Source organism: Bos indicus, chromosome 11 (genome assembly GCF_029378745.1).
Source record: "Bos indicus isolate NIAB-ARS_2022 breed Sahiwal x Tharparkar chromosome 11, NIAB-ARS_B.indTharparkar_mat_pri_1.0, whole genome shotgun sequence".
Classification (NCBI taxonomy): Eukaryota; Metazoa; Chordata; class Mammalia; order Artiodactyla; family Bovidae; genus Bos; species Bos indicus.
In genome coordinates this window covers 30,467,901-30,494,744 of record NC_091770.1, presented here as the reverse complement: position 1 = coordinate 30,494,744, position 26,844 = coordinate 30,467,901, and the positions used below count along the sequence as shown (strand labels likewise).

Genomic DNA, 26,844 nt, shown 5'->3' with positions numbered 1-26,844 from the left:
CTATCCTAAAGAAGTTCAGAGTTGCAAATAATGGAAAACTATACATAATACCTACTTGTATCATTAAAAGGTACTTTCTCACTGATGATTGATAAAGATTCTTCTAATCTACTTGACAAATCTTCATGAAGATTCTTTAACTGTAACTGACTGAAAGAAAAAATACAAAACCATATGATCAACATTTGCATGTTACCTCAATAGCTGGTATCAGGCTTTCAGACTGACAGGCTTATCTGACATCTGTATACCCTTGGTAGTAGAGAGTTGTTTAAAAAAAAAATGAAGATAAGAAAAATACTAAGTCTTGATTTTAAAGCCCTTGAGACTCCTGCTGAATAACTGGAAGTTGCAAAGAATTTATCACAGTCCCACTATCTTATACAATTTTAAGTTTATTTCCCCAAGCTCAAAATCATCTTAGAGCCATTTCAAACTTATAGATTTTTCTCTTTATAACACAAGTATTTGTTCAAGTATAACAGTAAAATTTTTTAAAGTATTATAGCAGATTTTTACCTTGAGCTCAAAATCTGATCATTTTTGGTTTTGATTCAATTAAGATTATAGGTACATCATGCATTTTCAGTACAACTAAATTGAAGAACTTCACTTGATTGATCCTATCAAAACCTAAAATATGTCATTTATCAAATAAATGTTGGCACATGCTCTTACCATCCAGAGATAAGTAATATTTTAACAGATAAATATCTCCACATTAGATTACACAACCTCATTTTATTTAAAAGGTACCATTTTATTAAAATGTTGGGCTTCCCTGGTGGCTCAGCAGTAAAGAATCTGCCTACATGCAGGAGACATAGGACATGTGAGTTCAATCCCTGAGTCAGGAAGATCCCCTGGAGAAGGAAATGGCAAACCACTCCAGTATTCTCGCCTGGGAAATCCCATGGATGGAGGAGCCTGGCGAGCTACAGTCCCTGGGGTCTCTAAGAGTCAGACACGACTTAGCAACTAAACATTAAAAGGCTGACACCACGATCAACAGTCAGTTTTCCTGCCTTGGACTATGAGAAGACCGTCTCTTTAGAGTAGTCTGCCCCAGAAAGCACCCAGTCCTCAGTGCAGGTGCCCCAGAATGGTATCTGCCACGCCAGAACATCTGCAGGCTGAGGACTGCTGCACAAGCCACTCTGCCAAGAATTTTTAAGGTCCCAGAGATAAAAGAACTGAAAAGGCCCCTAGAAATGACCTACTTCTGTCTCACTGCAAACGTGAGAAAATTGAGACAGAGAAGCTGCTAAACCAAAATTCAGGTCTTCTGATTCTCACTTTAGGGCCCCTTGGAATTCACATTTCCACATACCATTCTTCTGTCCGAAGTCGACATTCCTTGGCCTCCTTTTCTAGAGTCTGAGATTTTACCTAAATTTTAGAAGGAAAAGAAAAGCATAGCACAGGGAACTCTACTCAATGGTCTGTAATAACTTATATGGGGAAAAAAATCTGAAAAAGAATGACTATATGTATATGTATAACTGAATCACTTTGCTGAACACTTGAAACTAAGACAACATTGTATATCAACTATATTCCAATAAAATTTTTAAAAATAAAAAATAAACTATGCCAAACTATATTCCTTGGCTTTCCATTTTGAAATCCTGGAAGTGGTGAAAAATTTTTTCTACTCTTTTTTCTTTTTGGTTTTCCCCTATAAATTTTATATAGCTATTCATTTGAAACTGTGTTCTGTTTGCTAGAAATGTGGTATGACAACCACTATTAGCCAAAATTATATGCATATCTGTCCGTGAGAAAAAAAGAAAAGCAGATGAATCAGGCCACGGATGACAACACGCTGAGTAGACACTGTAGGCTGCAGTCCTGCCTTGAGTGCCTAACTTCTGTTCTCCAAAGCAGGCAGACGATTTACAAAAGCCCAGACTATTTCTGAACAAGCTCTCACCAACAGCGGGGCTTACCTCTAGTTTAGCCTTGTCGTTCTGCAGTTTCTCGATGGTCTCCATGTACTTCCGCGTCAGGCCATCGACCACGGCCTGGTGCTGAGCCGCCTCCATTTCCAGAGTGGACAGCCGACTCCTCAGCTCTGCTTCCACGTGCTTGTGCTGCTCATCAGCTTCAAAAAACTGAAAAGAAAAGATCACGTCTTCTTCTCAGAACCTCCTCATACACACAAATGAAGAGCAAACAATGGCAGTGACTGATCATTGAGTGACTTCCATAAGGTTCCATATGCTCAGTGTGCGAAACTGCACAGGCAAGAGCTCAGTGGATCCTCACAGTAGGTCAGAGGCGGTGTTACTTGCAGACCCTCCTTTACAGATGGGGAACCTGAAGCTTCAAGGGGCTACCTAACTATCAACTGTTTCACAGGCACAAACAGACTTCAAAGCCTACATTTCTTCCCCAACCTATCTCATGGACTTCTATTTCAACCTACCTCTGGCACACGGAGAACTAACTCAACTGACCAGTTGAGCACAACTCTTGCTATACTGTTATGCGAACTTCTACAATTAAATAATCAAAATTCAAACAGATGTTACTCCTGTATAACATACTCCTGCGTAATGTAAAGCTCCTTTCCTTAATGAGAATCCTAGCCTATCCCTTCTCCAACAGATCTTCCTGACTCAGGAAATGAACCAGGATCTCCTGCATTGCAGGTGGATTCTTTACCAACCGAGCCATCAGGGAAGCCCAATGAGAATTCAACAGTAATTAAGAATTATGACTACTTCACCCAAAATTCATGAGGTCAAAAGTTCATTTTGTAAACATTTTCAAACACTAAGAATGAAAATTTATTTTCCACTGTTTGATTATGCTCACCATTTCACACAAGAAAAAACAGGAGGCAGAGTTGAATACACTATACTATGACTCTTAAAATATGCTGACTGTTTTGGAGTAGACATTGATTACTCAACATTCCATAAATATCTGAAGCCGTGCCATGAGTGAGGCCGTTCTGAGGCTGGGCAGAAAAAGTGACATGGTCTGTACCCTAGTGAGACCTTACAGACTAAAAGGGAAACAGACAAAAACCAACTGTCACAAATTAAAATGATAAGCCCCATCTAAATAATCCATCTAAACATGTCCTATATAAAAGGAAGAGTCCCCATTATACTTCTGTATCACTAACATATAAAGCTATTCAGCTGTTCTCTGAACAAGTGCATATTCAAAGCACACATCCGTATTACAATGTGAGATCTTAGAAACGAATGAACGACAGTGACGTACATACCCACCAACCACAGGAAACGTTAAAACACCTACCCATATACAAAATACTCTATCCTGGGTTGTTTTTTCCACATTCCAGATCATACAACCCATTTTTTAACTCATACGGAAAAATAGAAGATTTTCTCACTTGTATATGCAACCGTTCATTCTCTTCTATCTTCTTTTGCAGGTCTTCATCAAAGACACTCTTCTGCTCTTGACTCAACTGAGAAGAAGATTCTCCACTTTTCTGATGGAAAGAATAAGTTATGTCCACATAACTGTCACCCTTTAGAGAAACATTCTAAGGTACACAGATTTTCTATCACCTTAGTAGCTTGTCTCTTCTATGTGTTCACGGCTGTCAAACAATCCTGCAAAAGGTATACAGTCCATCATTTAACTTTTCCTATGTGATATAAGTTGGAAATGCAAATACTGCAATGAGCAGAAAAGCTTAAAAGAGAGAGGAAAAAAAGAACAGATAAGGCTCACTATTCTTTGCAGATGAATTTGAGAGTAGTTGTGCTGGAAGACAGAGTAGATCCAGAAAGTCAGCAACATAAATATGTTAATAAGTATCATTTTAACAATTGATCTCCCGGTTTAAAAAATGACAGTTTTAGCAATTCCATGAGTCTGAGCTGTTAAACTCCTTTAAAGAATTAACAGCATTCACAAAACTACATTTATACAAAAGTTCACATACATTTCTAATTTTAAAAAATACAGCCTATTATTACAGAGTGAAGTAAGCCAGAAAGAAAAACACCAATACAGTATACTAACGCATATATATGGAATTTAGAAAGATGCTAACAATAAGCCTGTGTACGAGATAGCAAAAGAAACACTGATGTATAGAACAGTCTTATGGACTCTGCTGCAGAGGGAGAGGGTGGGAAGATTTGGGAGAATGGCATTGAAACATGTACAATATCATGTATGAAATGAGTTCCCAGTCCAGGTTCAATGCATGATACTGGATGCTTGGGGCTAGTGCACTGGGACGACCCAGAGGGATGGTATGGGGAGGGAGGAGGGAGGAGGGTTCAGGATGGGGAACACATGTATACCTGTGGCGGATTCATTTTGATATTTGGCAAAACTAATACATTTGTAAAGTTTAAAAATAAAATAAAATAAAAATACAAGATAAAGCTATTACAAATAAATAGAAGGAAAAAAGCACAAAACTACCAAAAATACATTCCTTTTGCCCTTGTATCAATATTAACTTTTTCTACATAGAAGAATAGCACTATTTAAGAGCCAATAATGAACATTTGTTTTCATGGAATACACACAGAGATGACACTATTCAAGGGACAGCCTAACAATGAAACTGTTCAGACATCAGTCACCACCCTCCTCTGCCTTTCTTGTACTTCACTCCTCACTTAAAATGAAGTCACTTACTGATCCAACGTGAACCCACGATTAGAAAGCCCTCTGAAAATGGAGCAGCTATGTAATAAACAAATACATAAACACCAAATGTGAACACAAGATATACATTCACACAAGGAACACTGCTGAATGACATATTCTGGTTGTTCAGTAATTCCAAATTTGGAAAGTTTTTATTAAAACTAATTCAGAAGTAATTACACCTAAATCTACTGAAACAGCCCTGAGAGAGGATCTCATTAACCTGGGGATGAAATACAGATGGCTATTTCCCCTCCCCAAGCGTCTTCCAGAATTTCCACAGCATGTGTATTTTGACAAAGTTTTCCAAGTGATTCGGATACATATCTGTTTTGTACTCTCTGTTCCAATTTCAAGATAAAAAGGAAGTAGTCAAACAGGAGATGGCAAGAGTGAACATTGACATTTTAGTAGTCAGTGAACTAAAATGGACTGGAATGGGTCAATTTAACTCAGACGACCATTATATCTACTACTGTGGGCAAGAATCCCTTAAAAGAAATGGAGTAGCCATAGTTAACAAGAGTCCGAATCAAAAACGACAGAATGATCTCTGTTCGTTTCCAAGGCAAACCATTCAGTATCAGGGTAATCCAAGTCTAGGCCCCAACCACTAATGCTGAAGAAGCTGAAAGTTGAACGGTTCTATGAAAACCTTCAAGACCTTCTAGAACTAACACCCAAAAAAGATGTCCTTTTCATTATAGGGGACTGGAATGCAAAAGTAGGAAGTCAAGAGATACCTAGAGTAAGAGGCAAATTTGGTCTTGGAGTACAGAATGAAGCAGGGTAAAGGCTAACAGAGTTTTGCCAAGAGAACACGCTGGTCATAGCAAACAGCCTCTGCCAATGACACTCCCATTCTACATATGGACATCGCCAGATGGTCAATACTGAAATCAGACTGATTATATTCTTTGCAGTCAAAGATGGAGAAACTCTATATAGTCAGCAAAAACAAGACTGGGAGATGACTGTGGCTCAGATGATGAACTCCTTATTGCCAATATCAGACTTAAATTGAATAAAGTAGGGAAAACCACTAGACCATTCAGTTCAGTTCAGTTCAGTCGTTCAGTCGTATCCGACTCTTTGCAATCCCCATGAATTGCAGCACACCAGGCCTCCCTGTCCATCACCAACTCCCGGAGTTCACTCAAACTCATGTCCATCGAGTCAGTGATGCCATCCAGCCATCACATCTTCTGTTGTCCCCTTCTCCTCAATCCCTTGACCCCAATCCTTCCCAGCATCAGAGTCTTTTCCAATGAGTCAACTCTTCGCATGAGGTAGCCTAAGTATTGAAGTTTCAGCTTTAACATCAAGCCTTCCAAAGAACACCCAGGACTGATCTCCTTTAGAATGGACTGGTTGGATCTCCTTGCAGTCCAAGGGACTCTCAAGAGTCTTCTCCAACACCACAGTTCAAAAGCATCAATTCTTCGGCGCTCAGCTTTTATCACAGTCCAATTCTCACATCCATACATGACCACTGGAAAAACCATAGCTTTGACCAGACGGACCTTTGTTGGCAAAGTAATGTCTCTGCTTTTTAATATGCTATCTAGGTTGGTCATAACTTTCCTTCCAAGGAGTATGCGTCCTTTAATTTCATGGCTGCAATCACCATCTGCAGTGATTTTGGAGCCCAAAAAAATAAAGTCTGACACTGTTTCCATTGTTTCCGCATCTACTTCCCATGAAGTGATGGGACCAGATGCCATGATCTTAGTTTTCTGAATGTTGAGCTTTATAACCTAAATCAAATCCCTTACGATTATAGAGTGGAAGTGACAAATAGATACAAGGAATTAGATCTGATAGACAGAGTGCCTGAAAAACTATGGACAGATGTTCGTGACACTGTATAGGAGGCAATGATCAAGATCATCCCCAAGAAAAAGAAATGCAAAAAGGCAAAATAGTTGTCTGAGGAGGCCTTACAAATAGCTGAGAAGAGAAGCTAAAGGCAAAGAAAAAAAGGAAAGATATACCCATTTGAATGCACAGTTCCAAAGAACAGCAAGGAGAGATAAGAAAGCCTTCCTCACTGATCAATGCAAAGAAATAGAGGAAAAGAATAGAATGGGAAAGACTAGAGACCTTTTCAAGTAAATTAGAGACACCAAGGGCACATTTCATGCAAAGATGGGCACAGTAAAGGACAGAAATGGTATGGACCTAACAGAAGCAGAAGATATTAAGAAGAGGTGGCAGGAATACACAGAAGAACTATACAAAAAAGATCTTCACAACCCAGATAACAATGATGGTGTGACCACTTATCTAGAGCCAGACATCCTGGAATGTGAAGTCAAGTGGGCCTTAGGAAGCATCACTATGAACAAAGCTAGTGGAGGTGATGGAATTCCAGTCGAGCAATTTCAAATCCTAAAAGATGATGCTGTTAAAGTGCTGCCCTCAACATGTCAGCAAATTTAGAAAACATGTGACAAAATTAGCAACATGTCAGTGGCCACAGGACTGGAACAGGTCAGTTTTCATTCCAATCCCAAAGAAAGGCAATGCCAAAGAATGCTCAAACTACTGCACAACTGCACTCATCTCACACGCTAGTAAAGTAATGCTCAGAATTCTCCAATCCAGGCTTCAGCAATACGTGAACTGTGAACTTCCTGATGTTCAAGCTGGTTTTAGAAAAGGCAGAGGAACCACAGATCAAAGTGCCAACATCTGCTGGATCATTGAAAAAGCAAGAGAGTTCCAGAAAAACATCTATTTCTGCTTTATTAACTATGCCAAAGCCTTTGACTGTGTGGATCATAATAAACTGTGGAAAATTCTGAAGGAGATGGGAATACTGGAACACGTGACCTGTCTCTTGAGAAATCTGTATGCAGGTCAGGAATCAATAATTAGAACTGGACATGGAACAACAGACTAGTTCCAAATCAGGAAAGGAGTATGTCAAGGCTGCATACTGTCACCCTGTTTATTTAACTTCTATGCAGAGTACATTGTGAGAAATGCAGGACTGGATAAAGCACAAGCTGGAATCAAGATTGCCGGGAGAAATATCAATAAATTCAGATATGCAGATGACACCACCCTTGTGGCAGAAAGCAAAGAACCAAAGAGCCTCTTGAGGAAAGTGAAAGAGGAGAGTGAAGTTGGCTTAAAACTCAACATTCAGAAAACTAAGATCATGGCATCTGGTCTCATCACTTCATGGCAGATAGATGGGGAAACAATAGAAACAGTGAGAGACTTTATTTTCTTGGGCTCCAAAATCACTGCAGATGGTAACTGCAGCCATGAAATTAAAAGATGCTTACTTCTTGGAAGAAAAGCTATGACCAACCTAGATAGCATATTAAAAAGCAGAGACATTACTTTGCCAGCAAAGGTCTGTCTAGTCACAGCTATGGTTTTTCTAGTAGTCATGTATGGATGTGAGAGTTGGACTATAAAGAAAGCTGAATGCTGAAGAATTGATGCTTTTCAACTGTTGTGTTGGAGAAGATTCTCAAGCGTCTATTGCACTGCAAGGCGATCCAACCAGTCCATCCTGAAGGAAATCCGTCCTGAATATTCATTGGAAGGACTGATGCTGAAGCTGAAACTGCAATACTTTGGCTTCCTGATATGAAAAACTGACTCACTTGAAAAGACCCTGATGCTGGGAAAGATTGAAGGCAGGCAGAGAAGGGTATGACAGAGAATGCGATGGTTGGATGGCATCACCAACTCAATGGACATGAGTTTGAGTAAGCTTCAGGAGTTGGTGATGGACAGGGAAGCCTGGCGTGCAGTAGTTCATGGAGTCACAAAGAGTCAGACACAACTGAGTGACTAAACTGAACTGTTCCCCACTTACCTGAAAAATTACCACTCTGGAGAATTCTTCCAGGAGGGGAAATGAGACATAATTATGTCACCATGGCCATCATATCCACATACAGTCCTGGGTACTTTACATGATTCATTTAATCCTGACAACAAACCTGAAAGTCTTTCCCACAACTGAGGCTGCAAGGCTAAAAAACTTGCCTAAGGTCATAGACCTACAAATGGAAGACAAAGAATTCAAATCTGGGCTCAGCTCCAAAGTCTGCACTCTTTCCTCCCCACACACTGCTTCAGAGTTACTGTGAACCTTCTTCCCTCCAACCATTTGTCATCATTGCCTCAGTCCACACATTTTTGGGGTGCTGTCCAAGACTTTTAAAGACTCAGTCCCTAGCTTCTGCCCTTGAAAAAAGAAGCAACTTCTTAACCACAGTATGATCAAAAGTATCAGATCATCCATCTTAGATCAATCAGAATCTCACCTCACTATATAAAACCAGAAGGGAAAGAAATTTATATTTACACCTGGGGACTTAAAGAGAAACATTGTGTTTAAAGGTAAAGCTTAGCACACTCCAGTATCGGGCATGACCTGAAGTCGAAGCAGGAGGGGTGGGTAGGTGACCTCCATGGAGCTTCATGTAGTGAAGAGAATGAGTAAGACGAGCATCAGACAGAAGAGTAAAAGCCAAGAGACTGAAAAAACACAGACCACCAGGGCACTACTCATTCCTCCTGCTCTGATCCACTGTTCGACCAGGGTCCCATCAGGCCTTTGCCTCCTTCCTGAGTAGGCCAGAGATATCAACTGAACAGCCTTCCCACAGCAGTGTCCCACTCCAGGTGGCCAGGCAGGAGTACCAGACCAGTGTTTTCTCCTGGGATATTGACACAGCAGCCAAGTTTATTGGCTTTGGGGCTGCCACGGTTGGTGTGGCTGGCTCAGGGCTGGCACTGGAGCACTGTTTGGCAGCTTGATCATTGGCTATGCCAGGAACCCATCTCTGAAGCAGCAGCTCTTCTCCTAGGCTCTTTTGGGCTTTGCCTTGTCTGAGGCTGTGGAGCTCCTCTGTTTAACGGTTGCCTTTCTCATCATCTTTGCCATGTGAACCTCCACGGAGGTCACCTACCCATCCCTGCTGCTCCAGGCCATGCCTGGTGGTGGAATGTGCTAAGCTTTACCATTAAACACAACGTTTCTCTAAAATAACAAACAAACAAACAAACAAAACACACACAAACTGAACTCCTAACAATAAAAACAAAGAAAATACATCTGCAGCAAACTTATAAGCCTCATGTATGAGTACTTCAACTGCCACTTCCATAGACAGTGCTTCATGTGGACAGCGCTTCTCATTCTATCTGCCCTACCTTGAGTTAAATGGCAGCTTAGTATAACTAAAAAAAAACAGTAATTTTGACCAATGTGAGATATACTATTCATTTTTCTTAGCCACTAAATCAACTATGTGCATGCTGATTTCTCATAAACTCTTGAAAACTCATTTCCATGTGAAAATGGCTCTAATGCTCCGCGGTCCATGGGATTTTCCAGGCAAGAATACTGGAGTGGGCTGCCATTTCCTTCTCCAGGGGATCTTCCCAACCCAGGGATCGAACCCGGGTCTCCTGCATTGCAGACAGATGCTTTACCATCTGAACCACTAGGGAAGCCCAATAAATACTTAGTATACATTAATAATAAATGTTTGCTTTCTGGACCCAATAACCAGGTGTAATAAACAGACCTTTAGAGTATTTGGAGGCGAGGTCTTCTGCTAAAACCAGGGTGGCCTGGAGATGTCGGCACCTAATGGCAAGGTCCCCCTACCTTGTTTTGACTTGACCTACCTTGTTTTTCTTGCCTCGGGGTTCACTTAGAGCCAGTTCATCTTGAAGGAGCTCGACCCTTTTGGCAAGCTGCAGATTTCGGAATGTCAAACTGTCCATTTCCTGCTGCAGTTTCCTCAGTGATTGATCCTTCATTTTCAGCTGTTCCTACATCAATGTGAAAACAGACCATTCCTTGTAATTTAGTCTTAACATTTAAAAACAATGAAAAAAAATTTTTTTGTTTCACCAAAATATAATCAAAACCTCTTTCTTTAAGGAATTAAAGTTATATGTTTATCATTCTAGTTCCTATGTTTTTTTAGCTCTGTTTGGTGACAATTTCATTTTCTGGTCCAATCAAGCAAATTTAAAAATAAAGCTAAAGAGTATACTACTGAAGTAACATTGATCAACTTAAATATCCACAACAACACGCTTTTATATAATGTTGTTATTCATGTGTTTGGTGGTGAGGAGTCACAAAGTCTGAGGCTACAATTTTATAAATTTGAAATTTTAATGAGAACCTCAGACTCACTGATGATGCCCTTCAGGTAAGCAAGAATGGAAGAAATATATTTGTATTCACTTTTTCCTATAAATTCTCCTTGAATTTAAGTCAGTCAAAATGAAGTCTTTTCAATACTCTTTAACTTTAAATTATTCTGATCTGTCAAAGACAAAAATCAAATCAAACAAAAAATCTTTGTTATTATCCTAACAAAGAATATTCTCAGTTCACTTTAAAGTGAAAATAGGAACAAAATCTAAAATGTAAACAACACGTCTTCTACTGACCACGCTGTACTGTGTATATCACAACAAGGTAAGAAAATGGGAAACGAGAAATATTTAGTTTCACTCTATTTTTAAAAATAATATTATTCTAACTATATTTTCCTTACGACATTCTGGTAACTTTGTGTTCACTCGTAATCAAACACAAACGGCTATACACTACCATAAACTGAAAGATCTGTACATTTACTTTACCTTCATTGAGAAACCACTATAAAGCTAAGAGAGGTCAAGTTTTAATGAACAGGGGATTTTTTTAATTGGAGGATAATTGCTTTACAATGTTGTGGTGGTCTCTGCCATACATCAACTGAATCAGTCATAAGTGCATATATATCCCGTCCCCCTTAAGCCTCCCTCTCCCACTCCATTCCCCGCTCCCGGTTGTCAGTAGAGCACCAGGCTGGGCTCCCTGTGTTTTAGAGCAGCTTCCTGCTAGTTACCTATTCTACACGTGATAGTGTATATATATGTCAATGCTACTTTCCCAATTTTGAATAGTGGATTTTGAAACAGCAACCTAAAAACGAGAGCCTAGTTCTGCAATCTGCTGACATTATTTGCATGTTGAGGGCATAGCTAGAGGGGTAGAATATGTTTTCATTAAAGAGAAAAAAAATTTCCTTTTTTATTTTTTGTTTACTAAGTCCTTAATGTTTGCTTGAAGTTCAATGGTAAACATAGGCCCAGCCCATGTCCAAATTATTTTATATTTCAATTTAAGGAAACTCAAATCAATAAATGCTCATTGCATCTAATAACTCACTGAAGATACAAATCTAATATAATCAAAATGCTGACTGTAATGCACAGTTCAATTAAAAGTAATCTCTTTACATCCTTATAATTAATTAATCACTAGGTGACTAATATTCCCCATTAACCAATCATTGATTTCGGAAGACATCCATCCCAATCTCTCTATAAATCCTAGTTCCTGCAATGACAGTGATGACAGTGGCATGTGCCCGCACAGGGTCGTTGTGAAAACTGAGAACACGGGTGCAAGGTGCTGAGTGCAATGCCTGCCTGACACACGGCGAGCATTCAGTGAGAGGGCCTGCTGTCACCATCACCACCACAGCTGCTACCAGCATTAATCAGACACAATCAGCCACAGGAGGGTGTGAAACACCAGTGCGGGCGACTAAGATGAGTTCGGAAATACTTTCTCCAGGGGTAGGTTTTAGACATCATAAGGAAATAGATAATGATCAATTTCTTCAGTGATTTAAACAAAACAGTAACTTAGCTAACAAATTCTGACTATTTATCATCTCAGCTTAAGTGCAGAGAGCGTAGGGTAAGGTACTCTGACCCATCTCAGCCCCGAGTCTGTGCAACAACACCCAAGGAGGGAGCTCTCCTCAAGAGACAGAGGGGACTAGAGAAGGGTCCAACACTAGCCAAGTGAAAGGACTCATCTCACGATCCTGGTGACTGTTCGTGTGTCACTGGTCGCGGGCTACTCCAGAAAGACAGAAAAGTAAAGGGACTCCTAAGCCCTTTTTTCTGAAGAGGGAGCAAGGGAGGCAGTGAAAGAATGAGGCAGGCAGTGTATTTTACTGAAACTTGGCCAAGAAGGAATCCATATCCTAGAATCAATTTATCCAATTAAGAATATCACTAAGCAGTATCTGTGCCTCCCTGGTGGCTCAGATGGTAAAGAATTTCCCTGTAATGTGGGAGATCTAGGTTTGATCCCTGGGTCGGAAAGATTCCCCTGGAGAAGGGAACTGTAACCCACTCCAGTATTCTTGCCTGGAGAATCCCATGGACAGAGGAGTGTGGCAGGCTATATAGTCCCTGGGGTCACAAAGAGCTGGCCATGACTGAACAACTAACACTTTCAAGCAGTATTTATTACATGTCTGCTAAAATGAGGTAGAAACAAATTCTTCTTCTCCCATCATATTTCTCCTCTCAATTAAAGGTGCTGATGGATCACTCAGTCATCATTAACACAGGTTATTACTATTAAACAGCTCAACCCAAAGCAAGATTAATGCACTAAATGATTCACACTTTCAGACCCATTTATCAGGGGACAATCTGCTGAATGCTAGGGATATAAACATGAGTATGACCCAGTCCCTGCAGAGTGCTGTCAGATCAAGCCAGATAAGAAGCCCCATTTGTCCTGATGAGTTTAGCTATGAAAGAAGCTGGGTATGAGAGAAATGCATTAGATGCAGTCCCATAAGACATTTTTGTAATCTCCAGCTAAGAAGTCAAAGCACATCACATTCATACCTAAATGAGTAAGAAAGTTAAACACACAAAAAAAAATTCGATTACCCTCCCCTATCCCTAGTGAATCAGTGTCAGAGTTGGGAATTTAACCCACAAAATGGGCTGAATCCCCTGCTGTAAGCTTCACTAAACACTAATCTAACTCTCACAACACAAACAGTAGCCTACCTTCAAAGCAGCAGAATTCGCTTGTTCATCCACGACACCTTTCTTCAAGACCTGATTCTGAGCCCGAAGCTGAAAACAGAGGAAGTAATAATTAATTTTTAATATAAAGCAACCACTTACAGCAAGGAAATCACTTACCATCACTTTATAGGAATCTGTACACTGAGTAACTTTCAGCTCACATACAAATGAGCCCTCAAGAGGAAAGCAGAGACAACCAGCGTGCCATTCTACAAATAAAGACATAGAGGCTGAGATGCCCAATGACATAAAACTAAACAATGCAAAATTAAGACTAAAATCCAGGTCTCTTGACCTCCCATGTACATGGTTCTTTCCATGAAACCAATCACCTCCCTAAATAAAAACTATACAATAAAAAAATATATATATACAATAGGGTATTAAGTATGCCATTTTCCTTATAACTCTGACATACCATTCACCTGTAAAATACATACAACTGGACTAAGTATGGAATAAGAATTCTACAGAGAACCAAACTATAGGGCATCAACACACCCAGCAGGATACTGTGCCTAATATTAGCCATGCAACTATCACTCACTTCAGCCTCAGGAAGGGAGGACTTACAATCAGGCATCAGCAGAAGCAGTGTACAAAAGCAACTGAGAAGCAAGTTTAATTCAGAAATTAATAACAATAGCAGCTAGCATTTGAATGCTCATTCCTAAATACTTTACATGTAATGTACTACCTCATCAATCCTCACAACCCGATGAAACAGGTGCTATAATTACCACCACTTCACACGTGAGCAAACTAAGGTACAGAGAAGGTAAGTGGCAATGCTGAGAATCAGACTCCAGTAGTTCTGACTCCAGGCATAATGCCGTTTAGACAATACTGGCTATTGTTTTATAAAGCTAAATATAAATGAGAACAGTAGTAGGCTGGTGAGATGGAAGAAGTTTTGGGGGAGGCAGGACTTGGGTTTCTTTTGTAGTTAACTTTTTTAAGTTGGGGTCGATCTTTATCTTAAAATATACAAAGCAAAATTATACAGCTTGATGAATTTTTATTCATGGTTACATCTGTATCACCATCACCAGCAGGGATTTGAAAGATAAATCTTCTGCAGCAATCCCCTTCTGCAACTATCAACAAGCACAACACAGAGCACGTGCGTACAAATACACCAGCGCAGCGTAGCTGACACCAAAGGGTTACACACACACAGTCTCAGGACTCAGTATAAAGACCATGAAAGACCAGGTTCTTCTCTGAGAAACTAAATGAATGGGGTGATTTTATCCATGAGCTTAAAAAAAATATATCTATTTCTAATTCTGTGCAGCTCACATCTCTGTCTTGAAAACAGAAATGACCCTTTTCTGTGCCAAAAGAATAGGAATATTTGAATGCTAAACTTTAAACTGAGCATTTGACACTCAAGGGAAAACTGAACTAAGATTCTAAGAAAAACAGGAACACTGCAGGATATACAGTTTGAGCAAGACAGACTAAAAAGATGAGCTGCTTCTGTTTTTAGAAAGTTAGAGATCAGGGTTCACTACCACAAAAGAAGATCCAAATTTTGCTCTGTCTCGTCCTAGACAATATAAACTAGAGATACTCACTTAATCTTTTGTTATATGGACTACAAAGTGGGGCAATACACCTACCCTATCTTCATTCTTCTGAGGTTGTCGTGAGAATCAGATAAGAAAAGATATGTCAAAGCACTTTCTAAATGATAACATGCTCCACAAATAGTAACAGAGCTCTTATTAAGAGAGTAGAATCAAAGGGACAACAGATACACTTCTAGTTTGCCATATGACCAGGAGCTAACTGTGGTTCAGATCATCAGATCCTGAAAGAAGATGCTGTTAAAGTGCTGCACTCAATATGCCAGCAAATTTGGAAAACTCAGCAGTGGCCACAGGACTGGAAAAGGTCTGTTTTCATTCCAATCCCAAAGAAAGGCAATGCCAAAGAATGTTCAAACTACAGCACAATTGTACTCATTTCACATGCTAGCCAGGTAATGCTCAAAATCTTTCAAGCTAGGCTTCAATAGTACATGAACCAATAACTTCTAGATGTACAACAAGGATTTAGACAATGCAGAGGAACCAGAGATCAAATTGCCAACAACTGTTGCACCATAGAAAAAGCAAGAGAATTTTAAAAAAAATCTACTTCTGCTTCATTGACTATGCTAAAACCTTTGACTGTGTGGATTACAATGAACTGTGGAAAATTCTTAGAGATGAAATTAACAGACCATGTTACCTGCCTCCTGAGAAACCTGTATTGCAGGTCAAGAAGCAACAGCTAGAACCAGACATGGAACAACAGACTGGTTCAAAACTGGGAAAGGAGTACGTCAAGGCTATATATATTTAACTTATATGCAGAGTACATCATCATAGGCCTTCCCTTGTAGATTAGTCTGTAAAGAATCTGCCTGCAATGCAGGAGACCAAGGTTTGATTCCTGGGTCAGGAAGATTCCTCTGGAGAAGGAACTGGCAACCTACTCCAGCATTCTTGCCTGGAGAATCCCCTTGGACAGAGGAGCATGGCAGGCTACAGTGCATGGGGTTGCAAGAGTTGTACAAGATTTAGTGATTAAACCTCCACATCATGCAAAATGCCAGGCTGGATGAAGCCCAAGCTGCAATCAAGATTGCCAGAAATATCAATAACCTCAGATATGAAGATGATACCGCCCTAATGGCAGAAAGCAAAAAGAAACTAAAGAGCCTCTTGATAAAGGTGAAAGAGGAGAGTGAAAATGCTGGCTTAAAACTCAACATTCCAAAAACTAAGATCATGACATCCAGTTCCATCACTTCAAGGCAAATTGATGGGGAAAAAGTGGAAACAGTAACAGACTTCATTTTCTTGGGCTCCAAAATCACTGTGGACAGTAACTCCAGCCATGAAATTAAAAGACACTTGCTCTTTAGAAGAGAAGCTATGACAAACCTAGACAGTGGACTAAAAAGCAGAGAAATCACTTTGCCTACAAAAGTCCATATAGTCATAGCTATGGTTTTTCCAGTAGTCACATATGGATGTGACAGTTGGACCATAAAGAAGGCTGAGTGCTGAAGAATTGATGCTTTCAAACTGTGGTGTTGGAGAAGACTTTTGACGGTCCCTTGGACAATAAAGAGATCAAACCAGTCCATCCTAAAGGAAATCAACCCTGCATATTCATTGGAAGGACTGATACTGAAGCTCTAATACTTTGGCCACCTGATGCGAAGAGCCAACTCACTGGAAAAGACTCTGATGCTGGGAAAGACTGAAGGCAGGAGAAGAGGGTGACAGAGAATGAGACGGTTGGTTGACATCATCAACTCAATGGACAAAGGTTTGAGCAAACTCTGGGAGATAGTGAAGGAAAGGGAAGTCTGGCGTGCTGCAGTCCGTGGAGTCACAAAGAACTAGACATGACTGAGTGACTAAACAAAACAAAGGGACTATGCTAATGATATAGGGGAGAAAGAAGTAAAAGAAATGGTCCCTATTTCAAAAAGTTTACAATTTAAAGGGAAGAGAAAAGATAATCATAAAAGCATTTCCTGCTTTAAAAAATGTGGACATTAAATTTTCTAGAACAGGAGTTATCAAACTAAGGTCGTCGTGAAGTCACTCAGTCATGTCCGACTCTTCGTGACCCCATGGACTGTAGCCCACCAGGCTCCTCCATCCAAGGAATTTTCTAGGCAAGAGTACTGGAGTGGGTTGCCATTTCCTTCTCCAATCAAACTAAAGTACCTGGGCCAAACTGGACAGCTACCTATTTTAAAGTTTTGCAGGAACACAGCCAAACTCATTACTGATGAATTGTCTATGATTGCTTTTGAGTTATAGTGACAGAAATGAGTAGATACAATGGAAACCATATGGCCTCAAGCCTATCTGCTCTAGAAGTACAAAAGAGAGATTAAACCACTACTTTAGTACTGACTTCCAACACATGGTATACTACCCTTTAAGCAATCTCAATATATTTTTTGGATAACGTGTAACCTAGGTAACAGAATTCAATAAATATTTTCAAACTCATATAGCCAAAGGACAGCAGTATTACTTGAGGGTTTAGGTTTCATTTCGTACCCCCATTCTAACTTTGATCTATGATCATCTTCTTTGTGCGGTCTTTAGAACCTCTGACTGACTGCCTCAAAGACTAGGGATGAAGTCTGAAATTTGCTGAACTGATAATTTTCTGTAGGACCAGAACTGCAAACATTTTTAAAACAAGCAAACAGGAAAACCTCACCTGTAATTCCTAAGGCACACTTAGAAGCTATTTAAAGCAAACTGAACAGCCTACTTTGTCAAAAAAAGCAAAATTAAATTTTTCAAATCACTACTGTTTGGAAGTTAATCTGATCATAAAGAAAAATGATTTTGATTTTCCTTTGGAAAATACTGTTGGCTGAATTGATAACAATTCAAACACAGTGTTCCAGTGGTACCACTCAACAGAAAAATGCAGCTTTTAGAAATATTTATCTAAAATCCCCTTCTACTATTTGGTAGGTAGAAAAGGATGAGTTCGGCCGAGCTCTCCACTGCCTTGTTAATTACACTTGGCATTTAGCATCTTCCTGCATTTCAGCCACTGTCACATCTCTGCATTACTGACCAGCATCTTGTCAAATGCAGATACTGCTATAACCAGTCTGGTCTTTCAGAATCTTATCTTTCTCCTCACCAGCATTCACCACAGTGGGAAGGCAAATGCAGTGTTTGTCTTAGAAACAGTTACAGGTGGTCACTAATGCCTCTAGGAGACGAGTGTGGAGACTCCAGTGGACGTGGACGTAACTGAGAAACAACTGCCCTGAAGTCTCCATTAGGACAAGGAAATTCTCCAGGAGATGATACAGCCTATTTCCAGCAGCTGTGCCATGCACTACTGTTCCATTCAGTAGAGAAACAGTCCTCTGAATCCCAACTCAGAAACCCTCCTGGTCTTTTCAAACTCATTTTTCATGGTCTTGTGATCTTCTGACTAGCTTTACCTTGACTCAAAAACACAGCATTTTCTCATGTTGACCAACCAAACCCCAACTGTTCTTCTAGAACCTACTTTCTACTCTGATCCTACTTCCAAAAATTTTTCCCAATCATTCTCTATAGTGCCCCTATAGAGACAGAGACAATGCCCTCAGAGACAATGCCCTCAGTTTCCTGGGCACTTACTAGTAACAGGACATCACTTATAAAAGTATTCAGTCTTTATAGTACATTTTACATTCACTAATTTATGTATGATTTCTACACTCATGTCCCATCTGCCAATTAAACTATCCTTCACAGTAGAAACTACAGTATAATCCCTTATATCTCCTGCCTACAATGAAAGATCAATAATATGGACAGAGAAAGCATTTGATAAATGTTTAATTATCACATTAAATGCTATAAAGCAGGGGTCCCCAACCCCCAGGCCACCTTCCACAACTGATAACTGGCCTGTTAGGAACCAGGCCTGAAGAAGGCAATGGCACCCCACTCCAGTACTCTTGCCTGGAAAATCCCATGGACGCAGGAGCCTGGTAGGCTGCAGTCCATGGGGTCGCTAAGAGTCGGACACAACTGAGCGACTTTACTTTCACTTTTCACTTTCACGCATTGGAGAAGGAAATGGCAACCCACTCCAGTGTTCTTGCCTGGAGAATCCCAGGGACAGGGGAGCCTGATGGGCTGCCGTCTCTGGGGTCGCACAGAGTCGAACACGACTGAAGCGATTTAGCAGCAGCAGCAGCAGCAGGAACCAGGCCACACAGCAGGGAGTGAGCTGCATGCGAGGGAGTGAAGTTGTGGGTATATTTACAGCTGTTGCCCATTGCCCTCCCAACACCCCCAGATGGGACCATCTAGTTGTAGGAAAACAAGTTCTGGGCTCCCACTGATTCTGCATTACGGTGAGCTATATAATTACTTCATTATATATCACAATGTAATAATAATAGAAACAAAGTGCACAATAGATGTAATATGCTTGAATCATCCTGAGACCACCCCTCCCCTCTGCCAGTCTGTGGAAAACCTGTCTTCCACAAAATTGATCCCTGGTACCAAAAAGGTTGAGGACCACTAATGTAACTATAAGGTGTCTAAATGTAACCCTTCGTAGGGACTTTCCTGGTGGCTCAGTGGTCAAGAACCTACCCACTAGTGCAGGAGACACAGGTTCAAACCCTGGTCAAGGAACTAAGATCCCGCATGCCGTGGGGGCAACTAAGCCATGGGTGCTGCAATTAGAGAGAAGCCCTCATGCTGCAAGAAGAGCCTGCATGCTGCAACTAAGACCCAACACAGCCAAAAATAAACAATAAATGCAATGCATTCTACAAGAGACCATCATTACTTCAACAGTCCCTCTTTAAAGCCCTTCTCCAAACGATTTGAACCTCATGGTCCTATTGGACACCCAGCACCTTCAAAAGTCCTGAGCCTACCTCTCTGACAACCAGTGCACGGACTACTCTGTGTGACTCTGCTTCTGGATCAGCCCGGCTTCAGTCAGACTTACCACAAAGCTGTTTCTCCAGGGACACAGAGAGTGGGGTGAGTCACCTACGATCTCTCTCATGCCGCTCTGCCAATGTGTGGTAGAATAACTGGCCCAAGATTAGAGATTTACTATGTTCTATCACAAACTACTAGAAGAGTTTGTGGGGAAAGAGATGAATAGCTTATATGCTATTTCTCATCTAATCCTCAGCAAGACTGTGTTCACTCTTACATAACTGCTTCCATACAATGGGCCTTCTGACGTTTATACATGTTTTCATGCGTGCTCAGTCCAGCTCTTTGTGACCCCATGGACTATAGCCTGCCAGGCCTCTCTGTCCATGGAATTTTTCAGGCAAGAATACCGGAGTGGGTTGCCATTTCCTCCTCCGGGGGATCTCCCTGACCTAGGCATCAAACCTGCATTTCCTGCATTGGCAGGCAGGTTCTTTATCACAGTGCCATCTGGGAAGCCCTTATACATGTTTTACAACCCTATAAAACACATCTTTAGACATCTAGCTTTTCTCTATTACAAAATAATGTATGCAGCAGACAACCTGAAGCCCATTCCTAAGCCTCACCAAAAACCCTGATTTCAGAATACTTAAGTCACCAGCAGACCAGTTTCAGTGTCTCTAGCCTGGATGAGCCTTTAAAAAACTCCCAGTTGTAACATTTTAGGTATTCTACAGCTGTGGGAATACCACTCAGTCTTTCTCTCCACCTACTAACTTGCTCCTCGCCCTGGAAAAGCATAAAGTAACTGTGGGCTACATACTGTGTACTAAAGGTTGAGATCCTTTTGTCACTGAGTTGGGAAGAAAACCTCCTTTCAGACCTGCCTTCAAACAAAACTCTTTCTCTTGTCCCTACTGAATTTCCCTGCGTGTAGGGAAATTCAGTAGGACAAAACCCCCACCCCAACTCTGCAGTCTGCCTCATCAGTGACTGCTTGGCAATTCAGCTGAATTAAGAGTAGGATACCCCTTGACTCTCTAAGGCCTTGCTATTCAAAGTGTGGTCTAGGGACAGCTGTAGCAGGATCACCTGGGAGCAGAATCTAGGCCCCACCCCAGACCTACTGAACCAGAATCTGCAGTTTAACATGGTGCTTCCCTGATGGCTCAGATGGTAAAGAATCTGCCTGCAATGCAAGAGACCCAGGTTCAATCCCTGGGTCAGAAAGATTCCCTGGAGAAGGGCATGGCAACCCACAGCAGTATTCTTACCTGGAGGATTTCATGGACAGAGGAGCCTAGTGAGCTACAGTCCATGGAATGGCAAAGAATCAGACATGACTGAGTGACTACCCCTTTCACCTCTCAGGTGAGTCACACGGATATTTACGTTTGCGATGCCCTGATCTAGGGGCTAACCTAGCACAGTTCAGCAAGGTGGTCCATAGCCACATGTTCCTATTAAAACTTAAATTACTGGGACTTCCCTGGTGATCCAGTGGATGGAAATCCACCTTCCAGTGCAAGGGACATGGGTTCAATCCCTGGTTGGGGAACTGGGATCCCCCATGCCACAATTAGAGAAAAGCCTATGAGGTGCAAAGAGGAGCCTGCGTGCTGCAACTAAGATCTGATGCAATCAAAAATAAAATAAAAAATAAACTTAAATGACTTAAATAAAATCCAAAATTCAGTTCCTCAGCTGAGCTAGCCACGTCTCAAGTACTCAACAGCCCCACGTGCTAGTGGATTCCCTACCAGACAGCAAACATGCAGAACATTTTCATTCTCCTGGAAAGCTCCAGTGCACAGCACCTTTAGTAGTGAACCCAATACACTAGGGTAGAAAAAAACTGATACTCCATTTTACTTTAGTCCAGCTCCTGAGTCTTACTTCTTTTACAAGAGGAAGCAATCAGATTCAGCCAAGCTCTGCTGTCTGGTAAGCAAAACTGATCCTTTCCTAAAATGAGCACATCTAAGAGTACCAATCTAAAAAGTTTCCAAAGGCAATCTCCTTCATAACTACAAGAAGCATCAATTGCAAGGTAAACCATTAGAGAAATAGGATCCAGCTTTCCCACTGGTTTTTACAGCTTTGAAAAGAGCTTTAAAAAGATTACCTTTATCTGAGCAAAAGCTACTAAACTGACACCATTTCTTGGTGGTTCTCAAACTCTGGTGTGCACGCAAATCACTGGAGAGGTTTGTTACAACACAGATTCCCAGGTCTGACCACCAGTTTCAGATTCAGTAAATCCAGGGTAGATGCACCCCATTCCCAACACTGATGCTGCTGATCCCAGGGCTACGCTTTGAACCACTGACCCAGGATACCACAAACAATGGAAAGATGGTTAGATTTGACACTTGTTTCCACACGGACATTGTGTCAGGCAAGAATGCAGAAGCCTGTGCAGAGAAAGCAGACTGAAATCAAATGGGTCAGGACTGTGTGCCCTCAGCCTCTTTTCCAGAAAGATACACACCAAGTAAGAAATGGTCTCTGGTTCTTAAGTCAACAGTGTAGTCAAAATGAGGCCCTGATTAACTCTCCCTCACATCTCAAAGAGGCAGCCTCCAACTATTACCTATTAACTTCATAAATCTCTGAAAACCAGCTTCTAACCCCTTCCCCGCCCCAAAACTGTTAAACCAGAAATTTTAAAAGCCTACAATGATTGCCTAATTGCCCAAACCACTAATGTCTTAACCTCCACTTTAACTGGCCTTTCCATACACTTTATGTTTTAGCAACCTGTCTGCCTCAGAAATTGTCATCTGCTTCAGCCTCCATGGTTCATCTTTTATCTAACGAAACTCTCAGTCTCTTTTAATGGAAGCTCCTCAGACTGATTTTGCTCTTTCTCAGGGGCAAAAAAGATTATGACAGAAGTTATAAAGGGAGAAATGGGCCCCTTCCTGGCACACAGACTGAGATCTGCATTAAATAAGAACAAGAAGATTCTGCAAGTGTCATTGGTTGAGGGATCATGCTTGCTGCTCTCTTGATATTTAGGCCTCCTTCTATAGCTTAAAAGGACATCATTTTTCTTTGTATCCTAAATAAGGAAAAAGGGAGACAAAACTGAAATTCAACATCAGCCCACAAACAAAGCTAACAAAAAGGTAAAATACCCCCTTCCATAGGCACAGGGCTGAAGGTAGCATGCATACTGCTTGCTGGGTCACTCACTTGAGTCTGACTCTTGTAACCCCATTGACTGCAGCTCACCAGGCTCCTCTGTCCATGGGATTCTCCAGGAAAGAATACTGGAGTGGGTAGCCATTCCCTTCTCCAGGGGAATCTTCCTGATGCAAGGATCAAACTGCGTCTCCTGCATTGCAGGTGGATTCTTTACCCCTAAGTTAGTAGGCTTAGCTGGTAGCACAAATCTTATCTAGAAATTGCTTGGCACTAGAATCAACAGGGAACAAAAATCACATGAAATCTTTTGACCAATCCCTGTTCTCACATTCTGAAATTTCCATCACATGCAGTTAAAAGGATGAAAAATGGTCTGGCCCAACAGGGAGACAACTTCAAGGCTGGCAGACCCCCTACAGTACCCTTAGCATCTCCTACTGTCCCAGCCTTCCCACAGGTGTTCCCCAAAGAATCTACCTAAAGTGATTAACTCTCCAAGTTCAACTATCATGTTTAGGGGAATTATTTTAAAAGTTCTGGCCTTTGTCCTGACTTTCAGCCAGTCTGCCTCCACTAGAAATTTTCGACAATGACCCCAACATTACTTCAACCTACTATGTGAATCAGATGGCCTCAGCATGCCTTCCAACCATAATATTATGATTACATCTAACCTTCACTGCAAACTGGCGTGCCTTCTGACCCACCCTCCTCTGCCAGTTGGCAGCGGTGTTCTGTCAGAGCAGTCCATGCGTTAATTTCAGGGTCAACTCTCAGTCTTCCCTCATTCATCACGTCCCACAGAATGAATGAGACACAAGGATGAGTGCCCTGACACTTCCATCCATATTCTTCATAAGTTTGCAGCTGCGTGCAAAGCAGGCACTCAAAAAACAGATAAGCTAAACCATACTTGTCAACCATAATTCCTAAATTTAAGCCTTTTCCATCTAAACAGTCACAAATTTTATTTAATCCTATGTAACTCTCCCTGATACTATTCAAAAAGCCTGCAGTCTGGTCTCCTTTTCTCCAGTCTTTCCCCATTTCAGTCCATCTTCCTCATAGCTACCAGTTATCTTTCTAAAAGCAATGTCACTCTCCCATTTGAAAACCTTTAGTGTCTATTCCATTTATTCAAAATTCAAATTTCTTACTTGACATCCACAACTCTTCATGATCGGGTCCAAATTATCCCTCCAACCATACTTCACCACTCTCTGTCATGTATCTGACCGTGTCTTCATGTCAGCAGAGACTGTCTCCTTTGCCTGGAATACTACCATCCATCATTTCCTCCCTATCCGCTACTCCCCAGTCTGAGTAACTTCTACTCTTACCTGCCATTTCTTCTGTGCGCCCACTGGTCTAACACTTGTCGTCTTGTATTAATTTTATGTACAACATTTGAATATTCTATTAAAGGGTTCTCCTTAAGGTGGAACTCTGCCTCACTCAATGAGGCCTGGGACTGTTCACAGGTGGCATATAACTGTTTGCTAAACAAAAGAGCTTACATAGCCAAAAGAATAAAATCTTTTCAAAGTTTCCACTACTTTTGGGAGGCTGTTATTTCAGCAGTGTGGTCACTGCTCAAAATATTTCTGGAACTCTCTTCTGCCATTTGGAATTGCCTTCTGAGCTTGTTTACTATCTGGAAAAGAAAATCAATCCCCTTACTTTATACTCATGAAACATTTTCACCCCAAAATAGGAAAGCCAAGTGTCTGGACTGCCATCCTCTACCCACCACACTTCATCACATGGATTTGTTCCAAATAATTTCTGGACCTTTCAAACAAACAAAAAATGCCTTCAGAGAATAAAAACTTGCCATCGCTAACATCTTGCCAGAGGCTCTTAGAGACAAATTCAAATGGAAATGCAGAAGTTTTGCCAATGGTCGTGCTTAGATGCTCAGTCTGTCCTACTCTTTGCGACCCCTTGGGCTGTAGCCCACCAGGCTCCTCTGTCCATGGGGATTCTCCAGGGAAGAATACTGGAGTGGTTTGCCATGCCCTCCTCCAGGGGATCTTCCCAACCCAGGCCTCCCACTTTGCAGGTGGATTCTTTACCTTCTGAGCTACTGGGGAAGCTCTTGCCAATAGTAGCACCACTGGAATAACAGTATCTCAAAAGGCTTCCATGTGATTGTGAGGACTTAAATGTGTATGTTTAGGCACAGGTTTTATTTTTCACAAAACAATGCATTTCACCTTGGTGCATATCCGTTATATGAAATTTTTTAAAGCGTGTCTCAGTTTCTCCAAAGTAAAAAAGAGTCTAAGCTTCCCCATGCTCCCTTGAATGCCAAGATCACCGAAAACCAAGTTTAATGACTACTGAATCTATTTCCAAAGATGCAAGATTCTGCTTTTAGAACTTCATTAGAATATTCTTGAGGCAGAACCACACTACACAGAAAAGCAGCACCGCCCTTTTCCAAGAAAAGGGTCCCATCAGTTAAAAGACTGATGCCATAAATATGACAAAGGGAAAGGTCACTATTTTGCTTAATTCAACATGTTCTGAGCATCTTCTGGGTGCTCTGCCCCACTCCAGGTGACCCAAGAAAAAGAGAAAAGGACACAGCCCTAGCACTCCAGCTTTCAAAATCATTTTCAGACAACGTCTTTCCAAAGCACTGAATCCATTCGTAACCACCTATCTCTGGTGAAGTAGTTTACACGCATGACTCTATTTACACTTCAGATTTAATTGTGGGGGGTGGGGGGGAGGCAGATAAATCTCTTTATCCTCACATCATTCCTGTGGGAAAGGAGAAAGCTTGATCCTTCCCATCGCCGGGCTGGGAAAATTGAGGAAGCAGCAGGAAAGCGATGGTCCTCACCTTTCCCTGCCCCTCCCGACCAGCACCAGAGGCGGAAGCCAGGATTTCTGACATCCCTGTCCATGCCCGCTAGTTCAGTGAGAAGGAAGAATCAAACTCCTGCTCCTTCCCGCAGAAACGCACACCGACCAGACACCGCCCGGCCCCATCTCCTGGGAACTGCAGGTGGAAGCGCGGTAATGGTGGATACAGAAGGCGGAGGAGACAGGAGGGGCGCGCTCGCATGCCCCCTCCGCCTTCTCCCTCTGTCCCGACAAGTCGCTGCCAAGGCAACCCGAGGCCGCAGGACCGGGGACCCCCTACTCCCCGCATACGACGGGTACCTTAGAGTACTCCTGAGCCAGCTTCTGGTACTTCCCCTGCAACTCTGCCGAGGCCATGGCCTCCCCCGCCCTGTCCAGGCCAGACTGCCCAGGCCACTCAGCCCCACCCCCCGCCCCCAACCCCAGACACGCTGCCGGGTATGGCTCCACCAGCTCCTGCCCGCTCTGCCACCGCCGCCGCGCCTCCTCCTCCACTTCCGGGTTCTCCGGGTGAGAGGAAGGAGGAGTGGGGCCAGGGGTGGAGCGACCACCGTGGGCGGGGCGACGTCTGACATCACCGCCCCACCCTCCCGCGCCCGAGCACGTACGCGCGCAGAATCTCTGGCGCCCGTGGGCTCTGCCTCTGGAGGGGGCAAGGGGCGCCATCTTGACGCATGGTCCAAGATGGCGACCCAGAACAGGGAAGGAGAGCATTAAAAGGGGAAGAAAATGATAAGAGCCCACAGAATGGGCGGGGGACGGCGGAGAGGGGCGGTGGTGCGAAGAATCGAGGACCGGAAGAAGAAACATTCTAAGCGCATCAAGAATTCTGGTC

At 41.9% G+C, this 26,844-nt stretch overlaps 1 protein-coding gene across 2 annotated transcripts in view; it reads right to left on the bottom strand.

The window, feature by feature from the left end:
* The window catches only part of PPP1R21 (protein phosphatase 1 regulatory subunit 21), a 77,698-nt gene extending 51,189 nt beyond the window's left edge, over positions 1–26,509 (bottom strand). The window contains exons 1-7 of one of the 2 annotated variants that reach the window (XM_070798615.1): positions 26,310–26,509; positions 13,519–13,587; positions 10,318–10,464; positions 3,371–3,472; positions 1,950–2,114; positions 1,331–1,389; positions 56–150 (exon numbers count right to left, since the gene is read on the bottom strand). In XM_070798615.1, the coding sequence (XP_070654716.1) occupies positions 56–150; positions 1,331–1,389; positions 1,950–2,114; positions 3,371–3,472; positions 10,318–10,464; positions 13,519–13,587; positions 26,310–26,366 (694 nt within the window). In that variant the 5' untranslated portion in view covers positions 26,367–26,509. Of the gene's footprint in view, positions 1–55; positions 151–1,330; positions 1,390–1,949; positions 2,115–3,370; positions 3,473–10,317; positions 10,465–13,518; positions 13,588–25,986; positions 26,271–26,309 lie in introns of those variants that run through there. The other variant, XM_070798616.1, reaches the window with a different exon arrangement.
* Positions 26,510–26,844: the final 335 nt, after the last annotated feature.